At 41.2% G+C, this 21,519-nt stretch overlaps 6 protein-coding genes and 1 pseudogene across 6 annotated transcripts; 4 read left to right on the forward strand and 3 right to left on the reverse strand.

The window, feature by feature from the left end:
• Positions 1-837: 837 nt before the first annotated feature.
• LOC118116083 (histone H4) lies at positions 838-1,234 on the reverse strand. Its single transcript, XM_035167396.2, has one exon. It carries the CDS (start codon positions 1,191-1,193, stop codon positions 882-884), a length of 312 nt encoding a protein of 103 aa, XP_035023287.1. The 5' UTR covers positions 1,194-1,234; the 3' UTR covers positions 838-881.
• A 2,334-nt stretch (positions 1,235-3,568) lies between these two features.
• LOC118116024 lies at positions 3,569-4,599 on the forward strand (annotated as a pseudogene).
• A 3,266-nt stretch (positions 4,600-7,865) lies between these two features.
• Positions 7,866-8,318, reverse strand: LOC118116046 (histone H2A). The gene has a single exon (XM_035167352.2). The coding sequence runs from the start codon at positions 8,277-8,279 to the stop codon at positions 7,893-7,895; it is 387 nt and encodes a 128-aa protein (XP_035023243.1). The 5' UTR covers positions 8,280-8,318; the 3' UTR covers positions 7,866-7,892.
• A 232-nt stretch (positions 8,319-8,550) lies between these two features.
• On the forward strand, positions 8,551-9,051 carry LOC118116034 (histone H3). The gene has a single exon (XM_035167339.2). It carries the CDS (start codon positions 8,594-8,596, stop codon positions 9,002-9,004), a length of 411 nt encoding a protein of 136 aa, XP_035023230.1. The 5' UTR covers positions 8,551-8,593; the 3' UTR covers positions 9,005-9,051.
• A 3,163-nt stretch (positions 9,052-12,214) lies between these two features.
• LOC118116066 (histone H2B) lies at positions 12,215-12,729 on the forward strand. The gene has a single exon (XM_035167376.1). The coding sequence runs from the start codon at positions 12,226-12,228 to the stop codon at positions 12,598-12,600; it is 375 nt and encodes a 124-aa protein (XP_035023267.1). The 5' UTR covers positions 12,215-12,225; the 3' UTR covers positions 12,601-12,729.
• A 4,780-nt stretch (positions 12,730-17,509) lies between these two features.
• On the reverse strand, positions 17,510-17,977 carry LOC118116032 (histone H3). The gene has a single exon (XM_035167336.2). It carries the CDS (start codon positions 17,965-17,967, stop codon positions 17,557-17,559), a length of 411 nt encoding a protein of 136 aa, XP_035023227.1. The 5' UTR covers positions 17,968-17,977; the 3' UTR covers positions 17,510-17,556.
• A 306-nt stretch (positions 17,978-18,283) lies between these two features.
• On the forward strand, positions 18,284-18,749 carry LOC118116052 (histone H2A). Its single transcript, XM_035167359.2, has one exon. It carries the CDS (start codon positions 18,308-18,310, stop codon positions 18,692-18,694), a length of 387 nt encoding a protein of 128 aa, XP_035023250.1. The 5' UTR covers positions 18,284-18,307; the 3' UTR covers positions 18,695-18,749.
• The last annotated feature ends 2,770 nt before the right edge of the window (positions 18,750-21,519 follow it).

Below are 21,519 nucleotides of genomic sequence, written 5' to 3' on the forward strand. Positions count from 1 at the left end.
TGAATTGGTTCTGTTGTTCATGAATCATTTATTAACAATAAGCTTATGCAGATGATCCAGTCATTCAAATTTTTTGAGAATTCCAGTCAAATCAGAAAAAAAAAACATTTGATATTCCACAAACACAGTGATGATTAAATGAGGAACTCCTAGTGTTCATGGACTCAAACACTTCACCCAACTTTCCATTGGCATAGTGGTGACTAGAAAATGGGTGAATTTAAATTTTTCGGTGAACTATCCCTTTAAGGTTAGTGTAAATGTGGATATGATTGATGGAGGCAGGAGGAGGTGTTGTATTTATGGATATTTAAGGTTGAAAAATCAAGTGTAATCAAATTAAAAAGGGAAAAAACATTTCATGCAGGTGCTTAACTGTGTTTATAGATTAATGACTAATGTAAGTTAAGTTCATTCCTGCGTTTATGGGAATTGACAAAACAATTGTTTACAATAATTTACATGTATGTTTACACATGTAAATATTTACATTAGCTTTATGTGAACAGTAACGATGTGTTGAATCTGCCTCTGTAGTTCTTTCACCTCAGTCTGTGGCCTCCTGGCTTCTCCTTGTTAGTTCAGTCACATTAGTGAGAAGCAGGAAGTATGAGTGGTTGATGATCAGTGTGGAGAACAGTAAAGTGCAGCTTCACTAAGTCAGTCTCCATCCTGGAGTTTCTTCACTTTAAGAGATTAAACTACCCCACATTGAACCCTCACGTTACACCGTCAGAGTTCCATCGATTTACAGACGTTATTGTATTACTGTACTCTGGAAGAACGAGTGATTAGTGTTGAGCAGAGGATGTGAGCTCTCACTGACTCAGTGTGTGGCTCTTAAAAGAGCCGTTGTGTTGTTGAGCGGTTGTAAAGTGAGTTTATCCACCGAAGCCGTACAGAGTGCGGCCCTGTCTCTTCAGAGCATACACCACGTCCATGGCGGTCACGGTCTTCCTCTTGGCGTGCTCGGTGTAGGTGACAGCATCGCGGATCACATTCTCCAGGAAAACCTTCAACACGCCGCGGGTCTCCTCGTAGATCAGACCGGAGATACGCTTCACTCCGCCACGGCGAGCCAGGCGGCGGATGGCGGGCTTGGTAATTCCCTGGATGTTATCACGGAGAACTTTGCGGTGACGCTTTGCGCCTCCTTTACCGAGCCCTTTTCCTCCCTTTCCTCGTCCAGACATTTCTCTTCAGTGAGATGAGATCTAGTGAATAGAGTGCTCCGCGGGAAACACAGCTATTCATAGCCTGACTGAGGACCTGATAGAAGACAGAGGCGGCCGTCTTCCTCCTCTGTGGATCCTCATGGCCGCTGATAATAAACTCTATGGTGCGCTAGCGCCTCCACAGGTTTGGATGTAGGACAGGGTAGATATTAAGGTCTGACACTTTACCAGTTTGTGTAACAATAGGACTGTAGCACGTTTCCATCAAGTAGGAATAGTGCTGTGAAAAAGGCTTAGTAAACATAAGAGTAACATTAGGACTGATTAGGAAGTACTGAGACAATGTATGAATATTGAGCAACCTTGAGTTGGTCACACAAAGACTCAGCTCATGATTTCTCCCTGAGCCCTCCTGTTATCCTCAAATTGACATTGTCAATTTGAGTCATTTTGACCACAGCAATTAAAACCTCCAGAAAATTATTAGAATAAAAATTGTAACCTAAGTGTATGTTTCAAGTATGGTTTGTTTCTTTGTTGACTACTTAAATAGACTTTTATATAAAATACAACCCCCCACCAAAAGTACATGTTATATTGAACTCGATATCGTCCTAAACAATCAATATGAATACGTCTAAAAGAACACTGATGCGTACACTGTGGATCCAGGTCAATGAATATACATAATCATGAAAATCTTATTTTTACCCAGTTGCCCCCTTAATAGGAAAAGTCATAAAATGTGAAGCCAAAAAATGAAGTTATCTATTTACTTATTTAGAGACGTTAAACATTTAATGGGCTCAAATTGACCCCAAGGACAATAGGAAGGTAAAAATTATAACAAAGACATAACAATGTAATAGACAAATTGATTCATTAAATGTGGTCTTTTATAAGGAAACATGCACCGATTTGTTTTATCAGCGCTAAAAGTCATGTTGTAGTAGGTCAAAAGTGTTAGTGCAGGGTCAAGCAGTGTAAGCACTTGATGCTTGTCTGGAATTGTTTTTGATAGTGTTATGAACATGCCCATATATTATTAGTCCGGGGTGACAGTGTGACTCTGTTCATCTTTCATTTGGCATCATTGAATACTGACCAGTTTTAAAAGCACCTCATGTATGCTTGAAAGTGTTGTTGATTACAAACTGTCAATCTGCTGGATTCTGTTTTACTATATTCATCTGGTTTCATTTGCAGAAATGGACCTTAGAAAATATGGTCATGGTTTTGTGGTGGAATCCTTAACATGGTATTTTCATCCCCCGCCACCTGTAGCTGATCATCCACAACAACGAGGAGCTCAACAAACTCCTGAGCAGAGTGACCATCTCTCAACTTTGTCTTTGCTTTCCTACCTTTGATTCATGAGTTGAAAACTATGAGATCAACAACAACACTGTTATTATTGTTTTGCTATGAGCTTGGATGGGGGTGAGTGGAGGGGTGGGGGATGTTGTTTTTTATCATAGTTAGCATGGGAAGTACTTTGTATTGTAGTGTTTGTACTACATAAATAAAATCTGTTTGAATGGTTAAAATTACATGTTTACATGCTCCAATTTACACACAGCAATCTACACACACACATACACGTACTGCACACGTGTGTACATTCTGGATACACAGAGTGTTTGTTGACACTAAGGCCTTCATTTGTAATATGAATATGTTATTGGCTATAAAAGTCTGAGAAGACTTGATCAATAGGTAACATATTGACAGGTTGACAGAGATTTCTCACACAAAACATGAATAATTTAATGTATGAGTCAAAGAGTTTTTGGGAACCTCTGTCATGTTTTAATGATTATTTTACAATATATAAAAAACATGTATCCTAGTGTTAATGTGAAGAGCAAAAGTTGGTATTTACTAAATCAGACAGCAGAGAAACTGCAAATTCCAGTGAAGCATAAACATTTTCTGCAAAATAAATGATGGAACCTGTTGACCTTTTGTATTAAATGAAAGAGAATAGTTTATCAAATTGACACATTAAACCCATGGACATGAAATGTAGCACTAATTATAGAATGACTCTCCAGCATCCTCATCATGACACGTTCACGGCTCTGATAGGAAGTCTGGCTCAACTTCACCATGAGCCTCGTCCATCAGCGGTGTGTTTGCTGCCTGCACAATAACTTGACTTTAATACAAAGGGATCATCAGCAGGTGCTTGTTTTTACTCGGTCTCTCTGAACAAACATGTGGAGCAGCTGGGAAACGGGTTTTGGTGGAGCTGTGGAGCTTTTGAACTCATTTTAGGAGAGAAACGAGTGGGAAAAGCCGCTGAGCAGCGCTGCTCACCGCGGTGAACGGGTGAGGTTTGGAGGCTCCACCAACAAAATGCAGAGAGCATCAGAGCTCTTCATGACTTCAATATGAAGACAGACAAGTCCGCTACCTGCTTCCTCACTGTCAGCCTCCAGCACCGCTCACCCACTGAGTTTTCACTCGTTTATCAGTGAAGAGAAAACACAAGTGTCTCGGTGTTCACACTGCACACAGGAGCCACGGCTCGACTGAGTCTTCACGGTTCTCATGGTGTGTTCAAGTACCGCCTCCCGATCAGGACTCTTCTACAGTCCGGTCACTCACTCCGATAGTTCCTCGTTGATCTGAACACAAAGAGAAAGATGGCAGAAGTTGCTCCAGCTCCAGCTCCAGCTACAGCTACAGCTCCAGCCGCCGCCAAGGCTAAAGCGGCCAAGAAGAAGGTCGTGAAACCGAAGAAGGTCGGTCCCAGCGTCAGTGAGCTCATCGTGAAAGCCGTGTCCGCGTCCAAGGAGCGGAGCGGCGTGTCAGTGGCCGCCCTCAAGAAGGCTCTGGCTGCCGGAGGCTACGATGTGAGAAGAACAATGCCCGCGTCAACAACACCATCAAGAAGCTGGTGGTCAACGAGACCCTGGTCCAGACCAAGGGAACCGGGGCCACCGGCTCGTTCAAGATGAGCAAGAAGGTGGAGACCAAGGTCCAGAAGCCGGTGGAGAAGGCCGCTCCCAAAGCGAAGAAGCCCGCCGCCAAGAAACCCGCAGTGGCTAAAAAGCCCAAGTCAGCGGCAGCCAAGAAGCCAGCAGCCGCTAAAAAGTCCCTGAAGAAGGTGACGAAACCAGCAGCGGCCAAGAAGTCCACCAAGAGCCCCAAGAAGGTGGCGAAGAGTACCACGAAGGTGGTGAAAAAGTCCCCTGCACCCAAGAAAGCCCCTGCGAAGAAGGTCGCCAAACCCAAAGTGAAGAGGACAGCAGCCAAGAAGAAGTGAGATGTCCTCACTGTGAAACATGTCCATCCTGGTAAAAGGCTCTTTTAAGAGCCACACACGTCTATCCACAAAGAGCTGCTTCCTCATCAATCATCACCACTGACAATAAATATGTAGAGACAGAGTTCTTAACTAAAGGGAGTCAAGTTATATAGAAAGATATTAAACATGTATTTCTTACAATGTTAAGATTTAGAAGTTATTTCACAACCAAACAGTAAAATAAAACATATTTAGGGAAGCAGACTACTACTGACACACACACACACACCATGTAACATGATGTGCAACGATTTCAGTTTTACATCATATACTGTACTTAAAAGAGTATTTCTTTGTTAAAATTTCTTTTCTGTAGAATCACATTAATTCTATTGCTATGTATTTATTGTAGTTTCCTCTTGTCTTTAATTGCTAAATATATGAGTGACACTTAAAAACTATATATATATATTTATACACAAGCATGAGAACGAGTAAAGTAATGAAGTTGTGGGTGAGCTGCTTAGAAAAATGACAATTCCAGCTTCACATTATATATTTATACTGTAGTAACATCAGGGAGTCAAGAGATATGTGAAGCGGAACCACGTCTACTACCAGATGAACTCTCCGACATGTCCTGTCAGAAGCTTTGTTTTCCAGTAGCTCAGCTGCTCCTGTTTTATTGCAGCTTCTTGTCTGTTCTGAGTCATAAAAATGAGCTCTGTAGCAGCAAAGACTTGATCAGTGGCTGTCATTAAACTAAAGTATTGATGAACTGTCATCAGACACTGCAACACCAACAGAGGGAAAGTCACATGGTTAAATTTACTCACAGGCAGCCGAGTGTTTTTCCATTTGGCATTTTTCTCAGATTTATGATTAAAACACTAAATTAATTGGTTTCCTGCAAATATCAAAAGCTCTTCTGTGAAAGTAAAGTAACCCCCACCTGACGGTTGTTTTTTTTGATTAAAACACTAAGATAATTTTTCAGAGTATAATTTTAAACCACTAAAGTAAATACCTTGTTTCAGGACCATGGACAGAGCTGGTTGTTGTGTTTAGGTGCAGCACCTCAACAGTGTGTTTCTCTGAATGGATGTTGTGGAGCAGAGTGGAAACACACGTAGGTGACAACTGGGTAAGATGAGCCACCGCCTGTATTTAGATAACTATAAAAATAAGTAATAGTAATTAAGGAAGTGTGGTCGACATTACTCATTCCATCTTTCACTCAAGCACATGGAGAGAGTGGTAAGCAAACCAGAACAAAAATATCTTTGTCAAGCAAAGACAATTCATCTTGTTGCTAAAATGATCCGTCTTGTATCTTAATTAAAATAGATTAACAAACAGACATTAACATGAATACACAGACAGACACTCACACACACACATATCCACACACATACATTAATATATACACAGAGACACACAGCCATTTAGTGCATATATCAATTCACACTGAGCCGCTTCATTTGTTGCTATGAAGAACACACACGTGTCCTTTACGTGCACACCACAGCGTGCGTTAGTCACTGACGTCCCCTCGTACTGCAGGAGTTTGGTGACGGCCTTAAACTGCAGCCTTCTGGACCCTGACTGACTGACCCACTGACCTATTGACTCACTCGCTGGTTAATGTAGACACTATTGCAATAAACACTAAAATAAAACACAGCACTTGATATCACTTTTTACTTGCTGACTTTTCTTTTCTGCCTGATTTCTTTCCTGACTGACCAATGACAGCTTCCCATGTCAGCTGACCTGTCTAATCACATTCAAGTAGAAGTCTGAGCCTGAGCCCTGAGAGGCGACTGGGTGAAGGACAGTTGTAGTAATTAGTTGTGTTCCTGATCGACACCAGTGCTGAATTTATTAGATATTTAGTGTGTGTGTGTGTGTGTGTGTGTGTGCGCGTGAGTTTGTATGCATGTGAATGGTTGTGTGTGTGCTTGGCTATAAAGACGGTGAAGTATTATTATGATCTGAAGTAGACCTGACACAATATCCCTGTTATCACTGTGTAGACCATATATATATATATATAAGCTTTTTTTTTTTGTATATATATCTATCTATCTATCTTTAGATAAAAAAAGCTAATGCTTAATAGAAGGCCAGGATGCACACCCCTGTGCCTCCTTGTCATTGGTCCAGGAGGAAGAGGGGGGGCAGGGGAAAGTGAATCAACTGCATTGAATGTAAAAAATTACTTTCCTGTGTATCAGATATCACATGTTCCTGAGAGAATTTACTTTTTGTATGAATATTCACAACGAATGAATAATAGATGATTGATACAAAGTGTCTGACCTTGTGTTTTTGTTCATGATGTTTTCCATTAAATTGTTTTCCACAGGAGACCTCTCCAAGGACATGTGCCTGAAGACACAAGCAGAGTAATACATTAAAATAACAGAAATAAATAATGGTTTAAAATCCTTGAAAGTCTAATGGAGTTTGACATGACTCTCTTCATATACTGTGGAGAACAAGATGTACTGTGAACATTCATAGTTCATTTGTTTTGTTCTTGTCAAACATGTATCATTGTATTTCAAAGGTCCAACTATCAACTTTTTTCAGCTTTCAATTGCACCTCAGGGTGTTCATCAGTTAAAGGAACTGGCCCAAGGGTCATCTCATGACCAACATTACAACCTTAGCTCACATGAGGCCAAAGCTATTTGAGTTCACTGAAGAAGACCCTGAGAAGTGGTCGAAAGCTCAGAAATCAAGTCAAATAATAATAATGACGGCTGTGTTCCATTCAGCTGCTCCAGTTCAATGGTCCTGATGTTGTGCATGCTGGATCACTGTCATGTTTACTGGGGCACTTTAATACAACAGAGGACTTGGTCAATGTTCTTAATGAAAACCTGTCTCATGTGAAACACGTCTATAATCACAAGTGACCGGACACACAGCACCTAACTTTTAAAACCTGATTTTACAGCTTAAGCAAAAGTACCATCAGTTATTGTTTATGACATTACTTTGTAAATAATAGTTAGTAATAAATGTAATAAATAAATATCATTACTTCTTCCACTAGATTTGCATCATGACAAATGTAAAGAGGTTGAAAAAATACATTTAATCTGTTACTTTCTTTCATTTGACAAATATTAATGTGTGTTGTTTCTGCAATCATACTGTACATCTTGACAGATATATGCAGGTCCCTTTAATGCCATGGATCCATGTACATTAGGTGTATTGAAATTTGAAGTGTGTATTCTTAATATTAACACTCCCAGATAAACTCTGGTTTCCTCACTAAATGACACTAACATCTGACTCTACGTATTGAATGCTGATGTGCCTAGAATGACATGCATGTACTTGTGTATTTTACAAGTTGGTGTGTGACATGAGGAGATTTGCTCTCTACCAGAGGAGAGTGTGTGGCTCTTAAAAGAGCCTTTGTATCGGTGGTTTCAAGCAGCTTTGCTTTACTTGGACTTGGGGGCCTTCTCGGTCTTCTTGGGCAACAGAACAGCCTGGATGTTGGGCAGCACGCCGCCCTGAGCGATGGTCACTCCGCCCAGGAGTTTGTTGAGCTCCTCGTCGTTGCGGACGGCCAGCTGCAGGTGGCGGGGGATGATACGGCTCTTCTTGTTGTCGCGGGCGGCGTTTCCAGCCAGCTCCAGGATCTCAGCGGTCAGGTACTCCAGCACAGCCGCCAGGTAGACGGGGGCGCCGGCACCAACGCGATGTGCGTAGTTGCCTTTACGCAGCAGCCTGTGGACACGACCGACGGGGAACTGGAGCCCAGCGCGGGACGAGCGAGTCTTTGCCTTCGCTCTGGCCTTTCCGCCGGTTTTACCTCTGCCAGACATTATGGATGAAGTTTGTTTCCTAAGACACGTCAAGAGAAACTGCTGTGAACAGCTCGAACCCTCCTTTATATATCCGCGGATCGAGCGGGACGGTTCATGCCAGACCAACCAGAATAGAAGCCTCCAGCAGAGCAGCGGAGGACGGCCTGCACTTTCCTCCAATAAGCAGCGAGTACCCCAGGAGGAGCCTCTCACCAATCAGGACCCGGGGATCTGAAGCAGCGTCACCATTTCACGGCTGGCTCCGCAGTTTAAAAGCAGAGTGTCGCGTCTCTGCCTCACATTTCCTCCCGATCAGAGAGACAAGAAACAAAATGGCAAGAACCAAGCAGACTGCGCGTAAATCCACCGGAGGCAAAGCCCCCAGGAAGCAACTGGCCACCAAGGCTGCTCGTAAGAGCGCCCCGGCCACCGGCGGCGTGAAGAAGCCTCACCGTTACAGGCCCGGTACCGTGGCTCTGAGAGAGATCCGTCGCTACCAGAAATCGACGGAGCTGCTGATCCGCAAGCTGCCCTTCCAGCGCCTGGTCAGAGAAATCGCTCAGGATTTCAAGACCGACCTGCGCTTCCAGAGCTCCGCTGTCATGGCTCTGCAGGAGGCCAGCGAGGCTTACCTGGTCGGCCTGTTTGAGGACACCAACCTGTGCGCCATCCACGCCAAGAGGGTTACCATCATGCCCAAGGACATACAGCTGGCCCGCCGCATCCGCGGAGAGAGAGCTTAAACTGCTGCTGCTCCACTGACGATAACAACGGCTCTTTTAAGAGCCACTTCACTGCACTCAAGACAAAACTCCTCCGCTGCTCTCACTAGTTACTGACTGTTCATACATATAATACACTGTAAATAACTGACTAAAGAATTTACAGTTATTATCTGGAAAATAAAGTTACTATTCAATTATTTTCCAATATAAATAATTTCTGTAAAGTAATTACAGCATCGTACAATAAATATTTGCACAGGTTTAAAAAACATTTAACTATTTTAGTTTTACAATATTAATTGAACAGCAAACAGTTGTTAGTTTTTCACAATACTATATACAACAGAGTTTACAGTAAAATATTTGTTACATTAGTATCTTTGCAAATAATACACATTGGAAAGTATGCAGACTAAGACCTGGCTTGCTATTAATCTAATATTCATTAATATTGCTACTTTCACTTCACCTGTTGAATGGAACCAGAGTCAGAGCTGCAATGAAATAAAATGTTTATTTTAACTGAGTTGAGTTCTAAAATACATGTGTGGGATTGGAGCCCTTATAAACGAGAAAAATAATTCTACCAGTGACATTACAGGCATTCATCAACAGAACATTCATACCCCACTGATATAGACTTGTAATGGAAAAGGTTAAGTATTACTGAATGCTGTCAACACAAATATCACTAGTATCAGGACGCTGTCATTTCACTGCAATTATATTTGCATTGATGCATCTTACAAACAGCAACATTTTTTTCCAAGTCAACCATATCAAAGTCTTTTTCCCACTCGTTTCTCTTCTAAAATGAGTTCAAAAGCTCCACAGCTCCACCAAAACCCGTTTCCCAGCTGCTCCACATGTTTGTTCAGAGAGACCGAGTAAAAACAAGCACCTGCTGATGATCCCTTTGTATTAAAGTCAAGTTATTGTGCAGGCAGCAAACACACCGCTGATGGACGAGGCTCATGGTGAAGTTGAGCCAGACTTCCTATCAGAGCCGTGAACGTGTCATGATGAGGATGCTGGAGAGCCATTCTATAATTAGGGCTACATTTCATGTCTATTGGGTGAATTTATCAATTTTACTAAATATTCACTTCAAGCGATGATCAAATCAATATTGGGGAACATTTCTCTTTCATTTAATGACAAACAGTCAACAGGTTCCATCATCAAATGCAACAGAAACAATCGACCACATCGAATGAATGCAAACACCAGATCAAACCTAAATAAAACTGTTGAAGTGCAGCACCTAAACATAAAAAAACAGCTCTGTCCATGGTCCTGATACAATGTATCAATTGTATCAGTTTAATATTTGTCGCCTTTGTCAGACCTGGTTTCAACTTTAGCTCCAAGTATAGGTGTGAACACATCAAAGCAGGGCCATAGCAAAGGTTGGAAAAACATGTTGATTTTACATTTTCTGAAGTTATCCAAGTTTATAGCTTTATTTTTATACATTTAAAATATATGTTGTAGTGTGTGTCTGCTGGTATTTATTTATATTCCGCTTTGGGTGTTTGCGGCAGTTGTGGAGGCCGTAGTGCAGGTTAGTGCACATGCGTAGTTATATATTGGTCATTGATATCATCTGGTGTGCGAAGTCTGCGAAGGAGTGGATCAACACAAGTTCTTGACAGTGACACTGTGATATATGATAATGCGACCTGCAACGGGCAGTGTGACGATGGACATGTAATGGATACTTGGACTTTACGCATCACCAAGTCGGTAATGGACAGAGATAAGGTGTTTTTAAAAGCCATTTGCTGGAACCGTGCAAATAAATCCTTTCAAGTTTTTCCCGGCCTCCGGTTGAAGTGTGGCCAGAAGTATATCTGTTGGACACGAGTCAAACTTGATTATCACTCTGCAGGCTGACATTAAGTGGCCTATTGAAACTTGGAGCGAGGTAAAATGGCCAATACACCTTCCATTAAGTTTAATGCCATTGATGATATCATAATAAACCCTTACTGATGGGAATGTGGCTTTAACCATTTCTTTGTGATGGATTTTCTTGCAGCTACACTCAGGAGTTTTTTCAGAATTTAGTGCCAGAAGGAATTTACATTTGGAAAAGCCCAGAACAAATGGTAGTGATTTTAGATGGTGCTTGTTGTTTCATATCCTGAAGTCCTTTAAAGAGTCTGCCACAGGTTGAATAGACCTGGGTCCATGTCACTAGCATCTTGGGGCCCGGTTGGATTCTTTCCTCCTGATCCAGAGTCATTGGGTATTGTTGATTATATGTGGCTTTCACTGTCGGGATCAACAAACCCTTCATTTCCTTGTACCACTCAGATGGAAAACCATCTGGTCCTGCTGCTTTATTGGGTTTCAAATTACATATTACACTTTTGATTTCTTCATTTTTGATTTAACTAATTCGGAGCTTGTTTTGTTCTTCCTTCATCTTAGGTAATTTTATCGGATCAAACAATTCTTCCATCCATTGTTTGGAGAAAAAACTGCTTTTTTAAATATCATTAGAATAGATCTCATGTAGTTTGTTATTTTTCTTATCTATTTCCATTTTCATTCATGGATTTGGTTTTTAGACATAATTTTTTTTTTAATCGGACTGTAATTGCTCCATTTGTATTTTCTCTGTTTTTTTAAATGAGAGTTGTAACCTATCATTTCCCCCACAGGACCACTTTACACCCATGGCAAAGTATTGGAGAAGACACTTCCCCACTTTCATCCCAAAATTATCTTGTGTGGGTTTTTTGCTGTTTTTTTATTTAATATCCCGATGTTCAGTCTCCAGGTTGTGGTCCTATAGCTAGATCCATATGAATTGGGCTCTGATCTTTCAGGTCCATTGTCCCAATATTTCAATTTTTCACCAAAAGCCTACTGTGACCATTAAGTGTTCCCTTAACATTTAGAGCTGTGTATTTATCAGGTGGCTTTAGTTCAGATTGTTTTAAATTATACTAATGTGATACTAACATCAATAATAATAACATATAAAGTTTCAGACATCTTGCATTTCTTAACCCCCCAAATGTTCCAGTTGAGCTCTACAGTTCAACCTCTGTCAGCAGCAGAATAATGGACTCATGAACGTGGAGACACTCCCACGTGCTGTTACACTGACGCTCAACATTCAGCCAATGACAGAGAGGGAACGGCACAGCAACATTTACATGTCATGTATATAAATACAGCCTGGCCACCGACGTCTTTTATACATTTGATAGACTCATATCTTGACGATGCCTGAACCAGCGAAGCCTGCGCCCAAGAAGGGCTCCAAGAAAGCGGTGGCGAAGGCCCCCGGTAAGGGCGGAAAGAAGAGGAGAAAGTCCAGGAAGGAGAGCTACGCCATCTACGTGTACAAGGTGCTGAAGCAGGTCCACCCCGACACTGGGATCTCCTCCAAGGCCATGGGCATCATGAACTGCTTCGTGAGCGACATCTTCGAGCGCATCGCCGGTGAGGCCTCTCGTCTGGCTCATTACAACAAGCGCTCCACCATCACCTCCAGGGAGATTCAGACCGCCGTCCGCCTGCTGCTGCCCGGGGAGCTGGCTAAACACGCCGTGTCTGAGGGCACCAAGGCCGTGACCAAGTACACCAGCTCCAAGTAAACGACTCTAAGGAGACATGACATCAAAGCAACGGCTCTTTTAAGAGCCACACACTGTCTCTATGGAGACAAACTGTCCTGACTTGAACGACATGTCCATCAATATTAAAATATACGTTTTAAACTAATACTGCAACTGTGGTTGATTGGATCATGGTTGAATTTAATAACTAGCATTCATATTGAATTTTTCCAAGCCACAGGCAATAGCTTACAAATAGTAAAATTACTTTATTTTTTTAGTAACACTGGTGTATTGAGACTTTTTGTAATGAGGAGTCCCCTAATGGTCATCGATTTATGATCTTTTTAGCATTATCAATATACCCATTTATTTATAGTCCACATTAGCTCCACAACATCCATTCAGAGCCACAAACTTAACAGCACCTAAACACAGCAAACAGCTCTGTCCATGGTCCTGAAACAAGGTTAAGATTATACTCTGAAAATTACAGCCTTTTTCTGATGTGCTTTTATCTTTAGTTTCAAGTTTGTTAACACTACTATGCAGGGCCATTGTCATGGTTGGAAAGAAACTAGTCAGAATAGTGTTAGAGGTTTACATGTCCATCAATAGTAAAACATCCACTTTTAACGAATACCGTAACTGCGGTTAAACAGATCATGATTGAATTAAATAATTGGGGTTCATATTGAAAGTTTTCTTGTCCCGTGTCAACAGGGACAACATATTACAAATATTATTTTTTAAAAAGGGAAAAAGATGATCGTGATAAATTTGGCCCATTTTCAATATAATCGTTATTTTAAATGCATTAAATTATACAAATTCTCAAAACAGTTGGTCCGGCCTGCTGCCTCTGAATATTATAGTCAAATTAGCTGCAGCGACAAGACCTGTTTAATAGAGTACAGGCTGATTTCCGCCGGTTGAAAATCGCCCACATCGCTCTGATTCATAATGGCCGTTCTACCCCTCAGCAGCTGTGACTGAGGGGTAGAGCAGTCGTCCTCCAACCTGAAGGTCGGCAGTTCGATCCCCAGTCTTCCCCATCTGCATGCCGAAGTGTCCTTGGGCAAGATGCTGAACCATGAATTGCCCCTCATAGAACAACAAAGTGCTGCTAATAGATGCACTGTATGAATGTGTGTGTGAATGGGTGAATGTAACACGGTACTGTATAGAGCTTTGAGTGGTCAACAAGACTAGAAAAGCGCTATATAAATACAAAACCATTTACCATAATAAGACGTTGTTTTACAAAGTGCAGAAACTGCAATCACAGACAGCAAACACACACAGGCCCCGGGGCCCCGCCCACTCGCTCAGAGCAACACAATGAGATGTGAGGAGCGTTACCATGAACCATCTGGTAAGTGACTTTGTTGAAGAACAGAGAAAACAGTGGAAATACAAAGTTTCTCTCTGGTCACATCTGCTCAATAATCTGTGCCGCTGCTTCATAATCAGAGAAGAAGCTGCAGTTGGTTCTTACCGAGCTGGAGCTTCTGTGTCTTCCTCCACTCTCCTGCTGACCTGCTCTCACTGACACTAATAAACACTCATCAGTACATGAAGTAACTCAGTGTTTATTTGATTCACTCCAGAGTTTATGTCTTAAGTGAAGACTAATAGAAAGTTTTTCTTGTTGCAGTAATTTCTAACAAACAAGTTCACAATGACCGAATTCAGAAATGGACACTATGACAAATATAAATGAAGAGCCTTAAACTTTAAGGTGACACATTTTCCCTAATTCCGGTGATACACCAAGTAAAGTCGAGTGATCTGAGCACGTTGGTTTCAAGTTATAAGGAAACGTTTGAGGCTTTGTGTGCTGAGTCTGCTAATGACGATGGATTCATTGGTTCTGTTGATGTTTCATTCGTTAAAAATAAGCTGATGCAGATGATTCAGTCATTAAAAATGTAAATGTAAAATCAGTGAAGAAAAACATTTGATATTCCACAAACACATTAACTCCTAAAGTGTTTCGTGGACTGAAACACTTCACCCACCTTTCCATCGGCATAGTGGTGACTACAAAATGGGTGAATTTTAATTTTTTGGTCAACTATCCCTTTAAAGTTAGTGTAAATGTGGATATGATTGATGGAGGCAGGAGGAAAGTGTTTTATTTATGTATAATTAAAGTTGGAAAAATCAAGCCCTACCAAATTAAAAAGGGAAAAAGGTTTCATGCAGGTGCTTAACCTAGAACACTAACGAACAGTTAGTAACACCATCACTAACGTCGGGTATATTTTACCCGATATAATATATCGGATAAAATATATAATTTTCACTCTTCAGAACCCAACGGGTGATGTCACGGACACTATGTCCATCTTTATATACAATCTATGGTATAGACACAACACAAATATAAAATTATACCCAGGAACTTTAAGGCGACACATGTTCCCACATTCCCGTGATACACCAAGTAAAGTCCAGTGATCTGACCACAGATTCATTGGTTCTGTTGATCATTTATCATTTGTAATCAATAAGCTTAATCATGTTGAATACATTCATAAATCTTTGTCCCATGTGTCAAGAATCAGTGATCTGAGTTATTCATGAGGAGAAGGTGGTGGATTTTTTTCACTGATGGTTATAATTGCATTTTTAAAGAAACTCATGAAATCCTTGCTCCACAGAGTTAGAGGAATAGATGGATCAGTAGAACTGTGACTCTCTGTCATCTCTCAGTGCTTTCTTGTTATATATCAGGCTATCTTTCCAGGCCAGGTGAAAATCATCTTGGTTGGTGGAACGCCACTTCCTCTCCAGCTTCTGTGATGTCTGTTTTAAAACACGTATTTGATAATTATACCATGGAGCTAATCTCCTCTGGTTTACTCCCTTATTGTTCAGTGTCAAGGGTGGTTTGTAATGAGGCTGCTGTACATTTAACAAAGTAATCAACTATTGTGGGAGTGAAGTTTTGATGTAATTAAAACATAGTTGGACAGAAGAGGGTTTTGGGAAATATTACATTTCCAACATCTATATCATATGTCAGAAGAAGATCAAGAGTGAGATTGAGTTTATTCACATGTTGAGTAAAACCAATTGAGTCTATTAATGATGTAGTGGAAAAATAACTAAGTGTGGTTAAAACCTATTTTGTTATTGAAAAGTAAGTTTTTGCAGAACGGTTTGAGACTTTTATGACCTGAAACCTTTATGACCTTTTTTATCACTTATGTTCTCTCCAAAGAACTGAATTCATGTCTGCTTTAACTCCAAAGGAAAAATATGTAAATCCGATTTCTGTGTTTTAATTCCTCTCTCAAACTGCACTTACAGAACCAGTCTGAACTGGCTCTGACAAACAGCCTTAGTTATCCTATATAAGATCCTTGCATTTCACTGTCCAGCATCTTCACTCTGAGATCCCTGTGACTCTCTGTGTTGATCCTTTCTGCAGAAAGCTCCTATTAACATACACAAAGACACATTTGCTGTTCCAGCCTCTTGTATTTTCAGATTTCCATCACAATTAATTAAATGATGAACTAAAACTATCACTGGAAACAAATGAATGTTGAAATCACCTGTTGGGGTCAGGCCAGAACAAAGGAGAATGACGAGGCCTACATGGGCCTTTGAGAGCCTGCCTTGAGTTGTTTCCTGCCGTGAGGCCGAAGAGCACCCAGAATGCTTCAGGGGACCCCTATGTTTTTTAACCGCCGCCCGAGTTTAAACTCGGGCCTTCCATTGGCTGAGAGCCAACAGACCCCACGGCCCCCCCTGGAGGGAGGCCGGACACTTCTCAGGTAATAAATACAGAGAATCCCTTCAATTCATTGCATTTTCCCGTGCGCTGGAGATTGGACCAGAACCTCTCCCGGTTCCTCCAGATGATCCAGACACTTAAAGGGAGCAACCAATCCAAACGTTTGTATTTTTATTTTTAACTTAAGTTCATTCCCTTTTATTTTTGTGAACTTCCCATTCGGCGCTTTGAACCACGAGATAGACCAAAGCATCCCTTTGTTCTCCATTTCCTGTTGGTCGAACCACGAGTTTATACCGCCATCTTGAATTCGATCCTACATCAAATCACGTGGTTAGACCGCCATCTTGAATTCAGTCACACGACACCACGCGGTTAGACCGCCATCTTGAATTCAGTAATACGTCATCCCCGTGACTTCATACGCCATCTTGACTCTCTCTCCCTCTCTCTCTCTCCCTTCTCTCTCTCTCTCTCTCACTCTCTCTCTCACACACTGCATGTGTTATAAATCGTGATAGGTGTTTGTGGTTTTATCTTTGATATAGTGGTTCTTGTTAGGATAGTAGTCATTAACATTGATGTTATTATCTTAAATAAATTCTATTGTATTTAAAGTAGTAGGTATTTTTGTGATTATTTGTGCATACGTATGTGAATACAGCTGGATTATGATAGCCAGTGCTTGAACTTAAAATCTTCACTGTTTATTATATAATCATTAATAGTAAATATTGAGATTTTATGAGACTGATCTTTACAGATTGATTGTTGGTCCCTGATACCAGGGTGGTGCCCCGTCTTTTATAAATTATTACAAATTGTATTATTCTTAATTGATAATTTTATTGTTTCTCATGATTTCATTATTCTTAATTGATAACTCTGTTTTAATTAATAATTGTATTATTTTAAATCATTTTATGATTATTAATAATTAGCCAACATCAAGTCTACCTACTATTGCACAACACCTATTATAATGACTTTATTTGTCCTAGGAACTAGCTCAGATAGAAATTCAGAGTAAGGGGTAGAAGATACGAACCTTAGAAAAATGGTGTTTGACATCCTTAATGTTAACATGTTATTAGATAACCAAGTATATAGGTAAATTATTTGACCATCAAAGCAACTAGATTTGTGAGGGATCAGAAACTAGTGAGGGCAGCGAAGGAGTTTTGTCTTGAGTGCAGTGAAGTGGCTCTTAAAAGAGCCGTTGTTATCGTCAGTGGAGCAGCAGCAGTTTAAGCTCTCTCTCCGCGGATGCGGCGGGCCAGCTGTATGTCCTTGGGCATGATGGTAACCCTCTTGGCGTGGATGGCGCACAGGTTGGTGTCCTCAAACAGGCCGACCAGGTAAGCCTCGCTGGCCTCCTGCAGAGCCATGACAGCGGAGCTCTGGAAGCGCAGGTCGGTCTTGAAATCCTGAGCGATTTCTCTGACCAGGCGCTGGAAGGGCAGCTTGCGGATCAGCAGCTCCGTCGATTTCTGGTAGCGACGGATCTCTCTCAGAGCCACGGTACCGGGCCTGTAACGGTGAGGCTTCTTCACGCCGCCGGTGGCCGGGGCGCTCTTACGAGCAGCCTTGGTGGCCAGTTGCTTCCTGGGGGCTTTGCCTCCGGTGGATTTACGCGCGGTCTGCTTGGTTCTTGCCATTTTGTTACTTGTCTGTCTGATCGTGAGGTGAAGGGGCGACACTCTGCTTTTAAACGGCGGAGCCAGCCGTGAAATGGTGACGCTGCTTCAGATCCCCGGGTCCTGATTGGTGAGAGGCTCCTCCTGGAGCTCAGTGCCGCCCAAAGGAGCAACCCACCGCCTGATTACTCGATGATTATTGGACAAAAGTGCAGGCCGTCCTCCGCTGCTCTGCTGGAGGCTTCTATTCTGGTTGGTCTGGCATGAACCGTCCCGCTCGATCCGCGGATATATAAGGGAGGGTTCGAGCTGTTCACAGCAGTTTCTTTTGACGTGTTTTAGGAAACAAACTTCATCCATAATGTCAGGCAGAGGTAAAACCGGCGGAAAGGCCAGAGCGAAGGCAAAGACTCGCTCGTCCCGCGCTGGGCTCCAGTTCCCCGTCGGTCGTGTCCACAGGCTGCTGCGTAAAGGCAACTACGCACATCGCGTTGGTGCCGGCGCCCCCGTCTACCTGGCGGCTGTGCTGGAGTACCTGACCGCTGAGATCCTGGAGCTGGCTGGAAACGCCGCCCGCGACAACAAGAAGAGCCGTATCATCCCCCGCCACCTGCAGCTGGCCGTCCGCAACGACGAGGAGCTCAACAAACTCCTGGGCGGAGTGACCATCGCTCAGGGCGGCGTGCTGCCCAACATCCAGGCTGTTCTGTTGCCCAAGAAGACCGAGAAGGCCCCCAAGTCCAAGTAAAGCAAAGCTGATGGAAACCACCGACACAAAGGCTCTTTTAAGAGCCACACACTCTCCTCTGGTAGAGAGCAAATCTCCTCATGTCACACACCAACTTCACCAACCACCAAAATACACAAGTGCAGATGAAAAAAATAAAAGATGTTTATTGTTTTTCAACATGTTACTTCAACATTTTAGGGAAGGATTAAACTGATCTTTGAGTTAACTACATAAAGAATGTAATAGTGGTGTGCGATACTGCAAGATTTGGTATCGATCCGATACCAAGTAAATACAGGGCCAGTATCGCCAATATTGATACCGACACTTTTTAATAATTAAGGTGGATGCATCATCAAATTGCTAAATCTGAACGAATTTTCACGACCTGTATTTGTTTTTGTGATTTGTCCTTTGGATTGTTAATTAGTTCAAATCCACGACAGAATTTGGGCAAAGATTGTGCGTAAATAGAAAATACTTTATCATAAAAGTTTTTGTTCAGAAACGACAGTAACAACAGAACAGTTACAAAACTATTTTTTCCCCATACATTGTCATGTCGGGATTTTTTTCTTTAATAAACAAAGTGCACTGCACAACAAATATTATAAAACATTTAAAACAAATTCAGCCTGAATCTGAAAATATAGCCACACGGCGCTCCTCTTCCTCTCTGCCATTCTTCTGCTCCGTCTCTGTGCTGCTGGCCAGGGGGAGGGGGGAGGAGGTGTGCCTGCTCCGCGCTGTGACTGGAGCGGCCTTATCGATCTTATTACACTGGTATTGATCAATATCAATACCAACGTTGGTATCGATATTATCGATATTTGGATCGATCCGCCCACCACTAGAATGTATGTGTACATGTACTTTTGTGTACATACAGAGTTTGTGACTCAGATTTAACCTTAGTTAACAAGGTATTTATTACATTAACATCATTGTAACACTTGTAACAGTGATACAACATGAACTTGTAATGGTGACACAGACAGCGTTTGTGTATGTGTGTGTATACATGTATATGTGTGTATGTATGAATGCAGTGAACATTGACTGACCATTGGCTCTTTTACCCCACAACCACCAATTTGAAAAAAACAGTTTCACACAGTAGCTCAGATCAACGGTTCTGTTAAGTTTATTATCTTGATTTGTAGCTTACAATGACTTAAATTAACATGTAATAATGTCAAAAACATCTCTAATTTAACTAAGATACAACGGTTATAATTTTAGCAACATGATGAATTCACTTTGCTTGACAAATATATATTTGTTCTAGTTTGCTTACCACTCTCTCCATGTGCTTTAGTGAAAGATGGAATGAGTAATGTCGACCACATTTCCTTAATTACTATTACTTTTTTTTATAGTTATCTAAATACAGGCCGTGGCTCATCTTACCCACTGCCTCGACTTACCCAGTTGTCACCGACGTGTGTTTCTTCACAGACTTGAAGCGTAAAGCAGCTGCGCTCTGCTCCACAACATCCATTCAGAGAAACACACTGTTGAGGTGCTGCACCTAAACACAACAAACAGCTCTGTCCATGGTCCTGAAACAAGGTATCCAATTTAGTAGTTAAAAATTATACTACGAAAGCTTTTAACCTTTTTCAGACACACACCTACGCAGGGCCATTGTCATGGTTGGAAAAACTAGTCAGGATAGGGTTACAGAGGTTTACATACAAAGGAGAGTTATTATGATCTGAGAGAAACTCTCTTTTAAATCTGAAATTGAAATGCTATTGATTTACACTTGAGCACTGGGTGTTAATGACCATATATGGACACACCCAAGCCAATAGCCAATATTTGAAAAGCATATGTCAGGTGGGTATTACTTAGATTTACTTTCACAGAAGATCTATTGATATTTGCAGGAAACAAGTTAACTTAGTGTTTTAATCATGAATCTGAGAAAAACGTCACCTAGAAAAACCCTCTGCTCACTGTGACTAAATTTAACCACGTGACTTTCCCTCTGTTGGTGTTGCAGTGTCTGATGACAGTTCATCAATACTTTAGTCATACATTTTTTCTAACACTATTTTTATCGAAATTTCAAGTGTATATCAAAACATATACAGCAATAAACAAAAATAGAAACAAAAATATATACCTCATACAGTCAGAGGTTCACACACACGCACATAAACAAAAAAGTAAACAAAGCATTTTCATGTCACGTGACCACATGACGTCTATCAGGTAGCTCTGCAAGTTTTGCTGACTCGTACCCTGTGCTGAGGCAGTGAAGACGCCAGTAAGAATTTGAAATTATGTTATTTTAAGGTGAATGCATTTTTTCTGTACTCATTTGGTTAGACATGTGTTAGCAAGTTTTAATGCTAGCTAAACCAGGTCATTTGCATTAATTTCCCATGAAAGTGGCAAACTTTTGTTGTGTCTGTTCGACTAGTGAAAAGATAATATTGTTGCTATTGTTTTTTCGGAAAACCTAATGGTAGTAAATTATGTCAAGGCTCATTTTTCTATAGTGCTTGAATTACATTAATTTGAGGTCACTGGTTTGTTATCAGGGACATCTTAGTTATAATATTTTAGTATGGCTCTTTTTATCATATACATATTTCGAATTTATGAATACTACTATTATTCTAAACTTAGAAATGATTAGAATGTTTGAAGTACCAGACAGTGAGTACTGATTAAAGAGTAAGAATTCATATTTCCTTCTTTGATCTGTAATGCAGTTTAGTAAAATGACACCACTATGTCTTAGGCCTAATATTAGTGAATAAGAGTCAGTAGTGACAGTTATGGATAACAGTCCAGACAAAAAAGCTAAATGTGAAATCTTACATTTTCCT

The sequence above is a fragment of the Hippoglossus stenolepis genome, chromosome 10 (assembly GCF_022539355.2).
Source record: "Hippoglossus stenolepis isolate QCI-W04-F060 chromosome 10, HSTE1.2, whole genome shotgun sequence".
Taxonomy (NCBI): domain Eukaryota; kingdom Metazoa; phylum Chordata; class Actinopteri; order Pleuronectiformes; family Pleuronectidae; genus Hippoglossus; species Hippoglossus stenolepis.

Coding starts and splice junctions, on each gene's coding strand:
- LOC118116066 (XM_035167376.1), top strand. CDS start 12,226: ATGCCTGAACCAGCGAAGCCTGCGCCCAAGAAGGGCTCCAAGAAAGCG.
- LOC118116052 (XM_035167359.2), top strand. CDS start 18,308: ATGTCAGGCAGAGGTAAAACCGGCGGAAAGGCCAGAGCGAAGGCAAAG.
- LOC118116046 (XM_035167352.2), bottom strand. CDS start 8,279: ATGTCTGGCAGAGGTAAAACCGGCGGAAAGGCCAGAGCGAAGGCAAAG.
- LOC118116032 (XM_035167336.2), bottom strand. CDS start 17,967: ATGGCAAGAACCAAGCAGACCGCGCGTAAATCCACCGGAGGCAAAGCC.
- LOC118116034 (XM_035167339.2), top strand. CDS start 8,594: ATGGCAAGAACCAAGCAGACTGCGCGTAAATCCACCGGAGGCAAAGCC.
- LOC118116083 (XM_035167396.2), bottom strand. CDS start 1,193: ATGTCTGGACGAGGAAAGGGAGGAAAAGGGCTCGGTAAAGGAGGCGCA.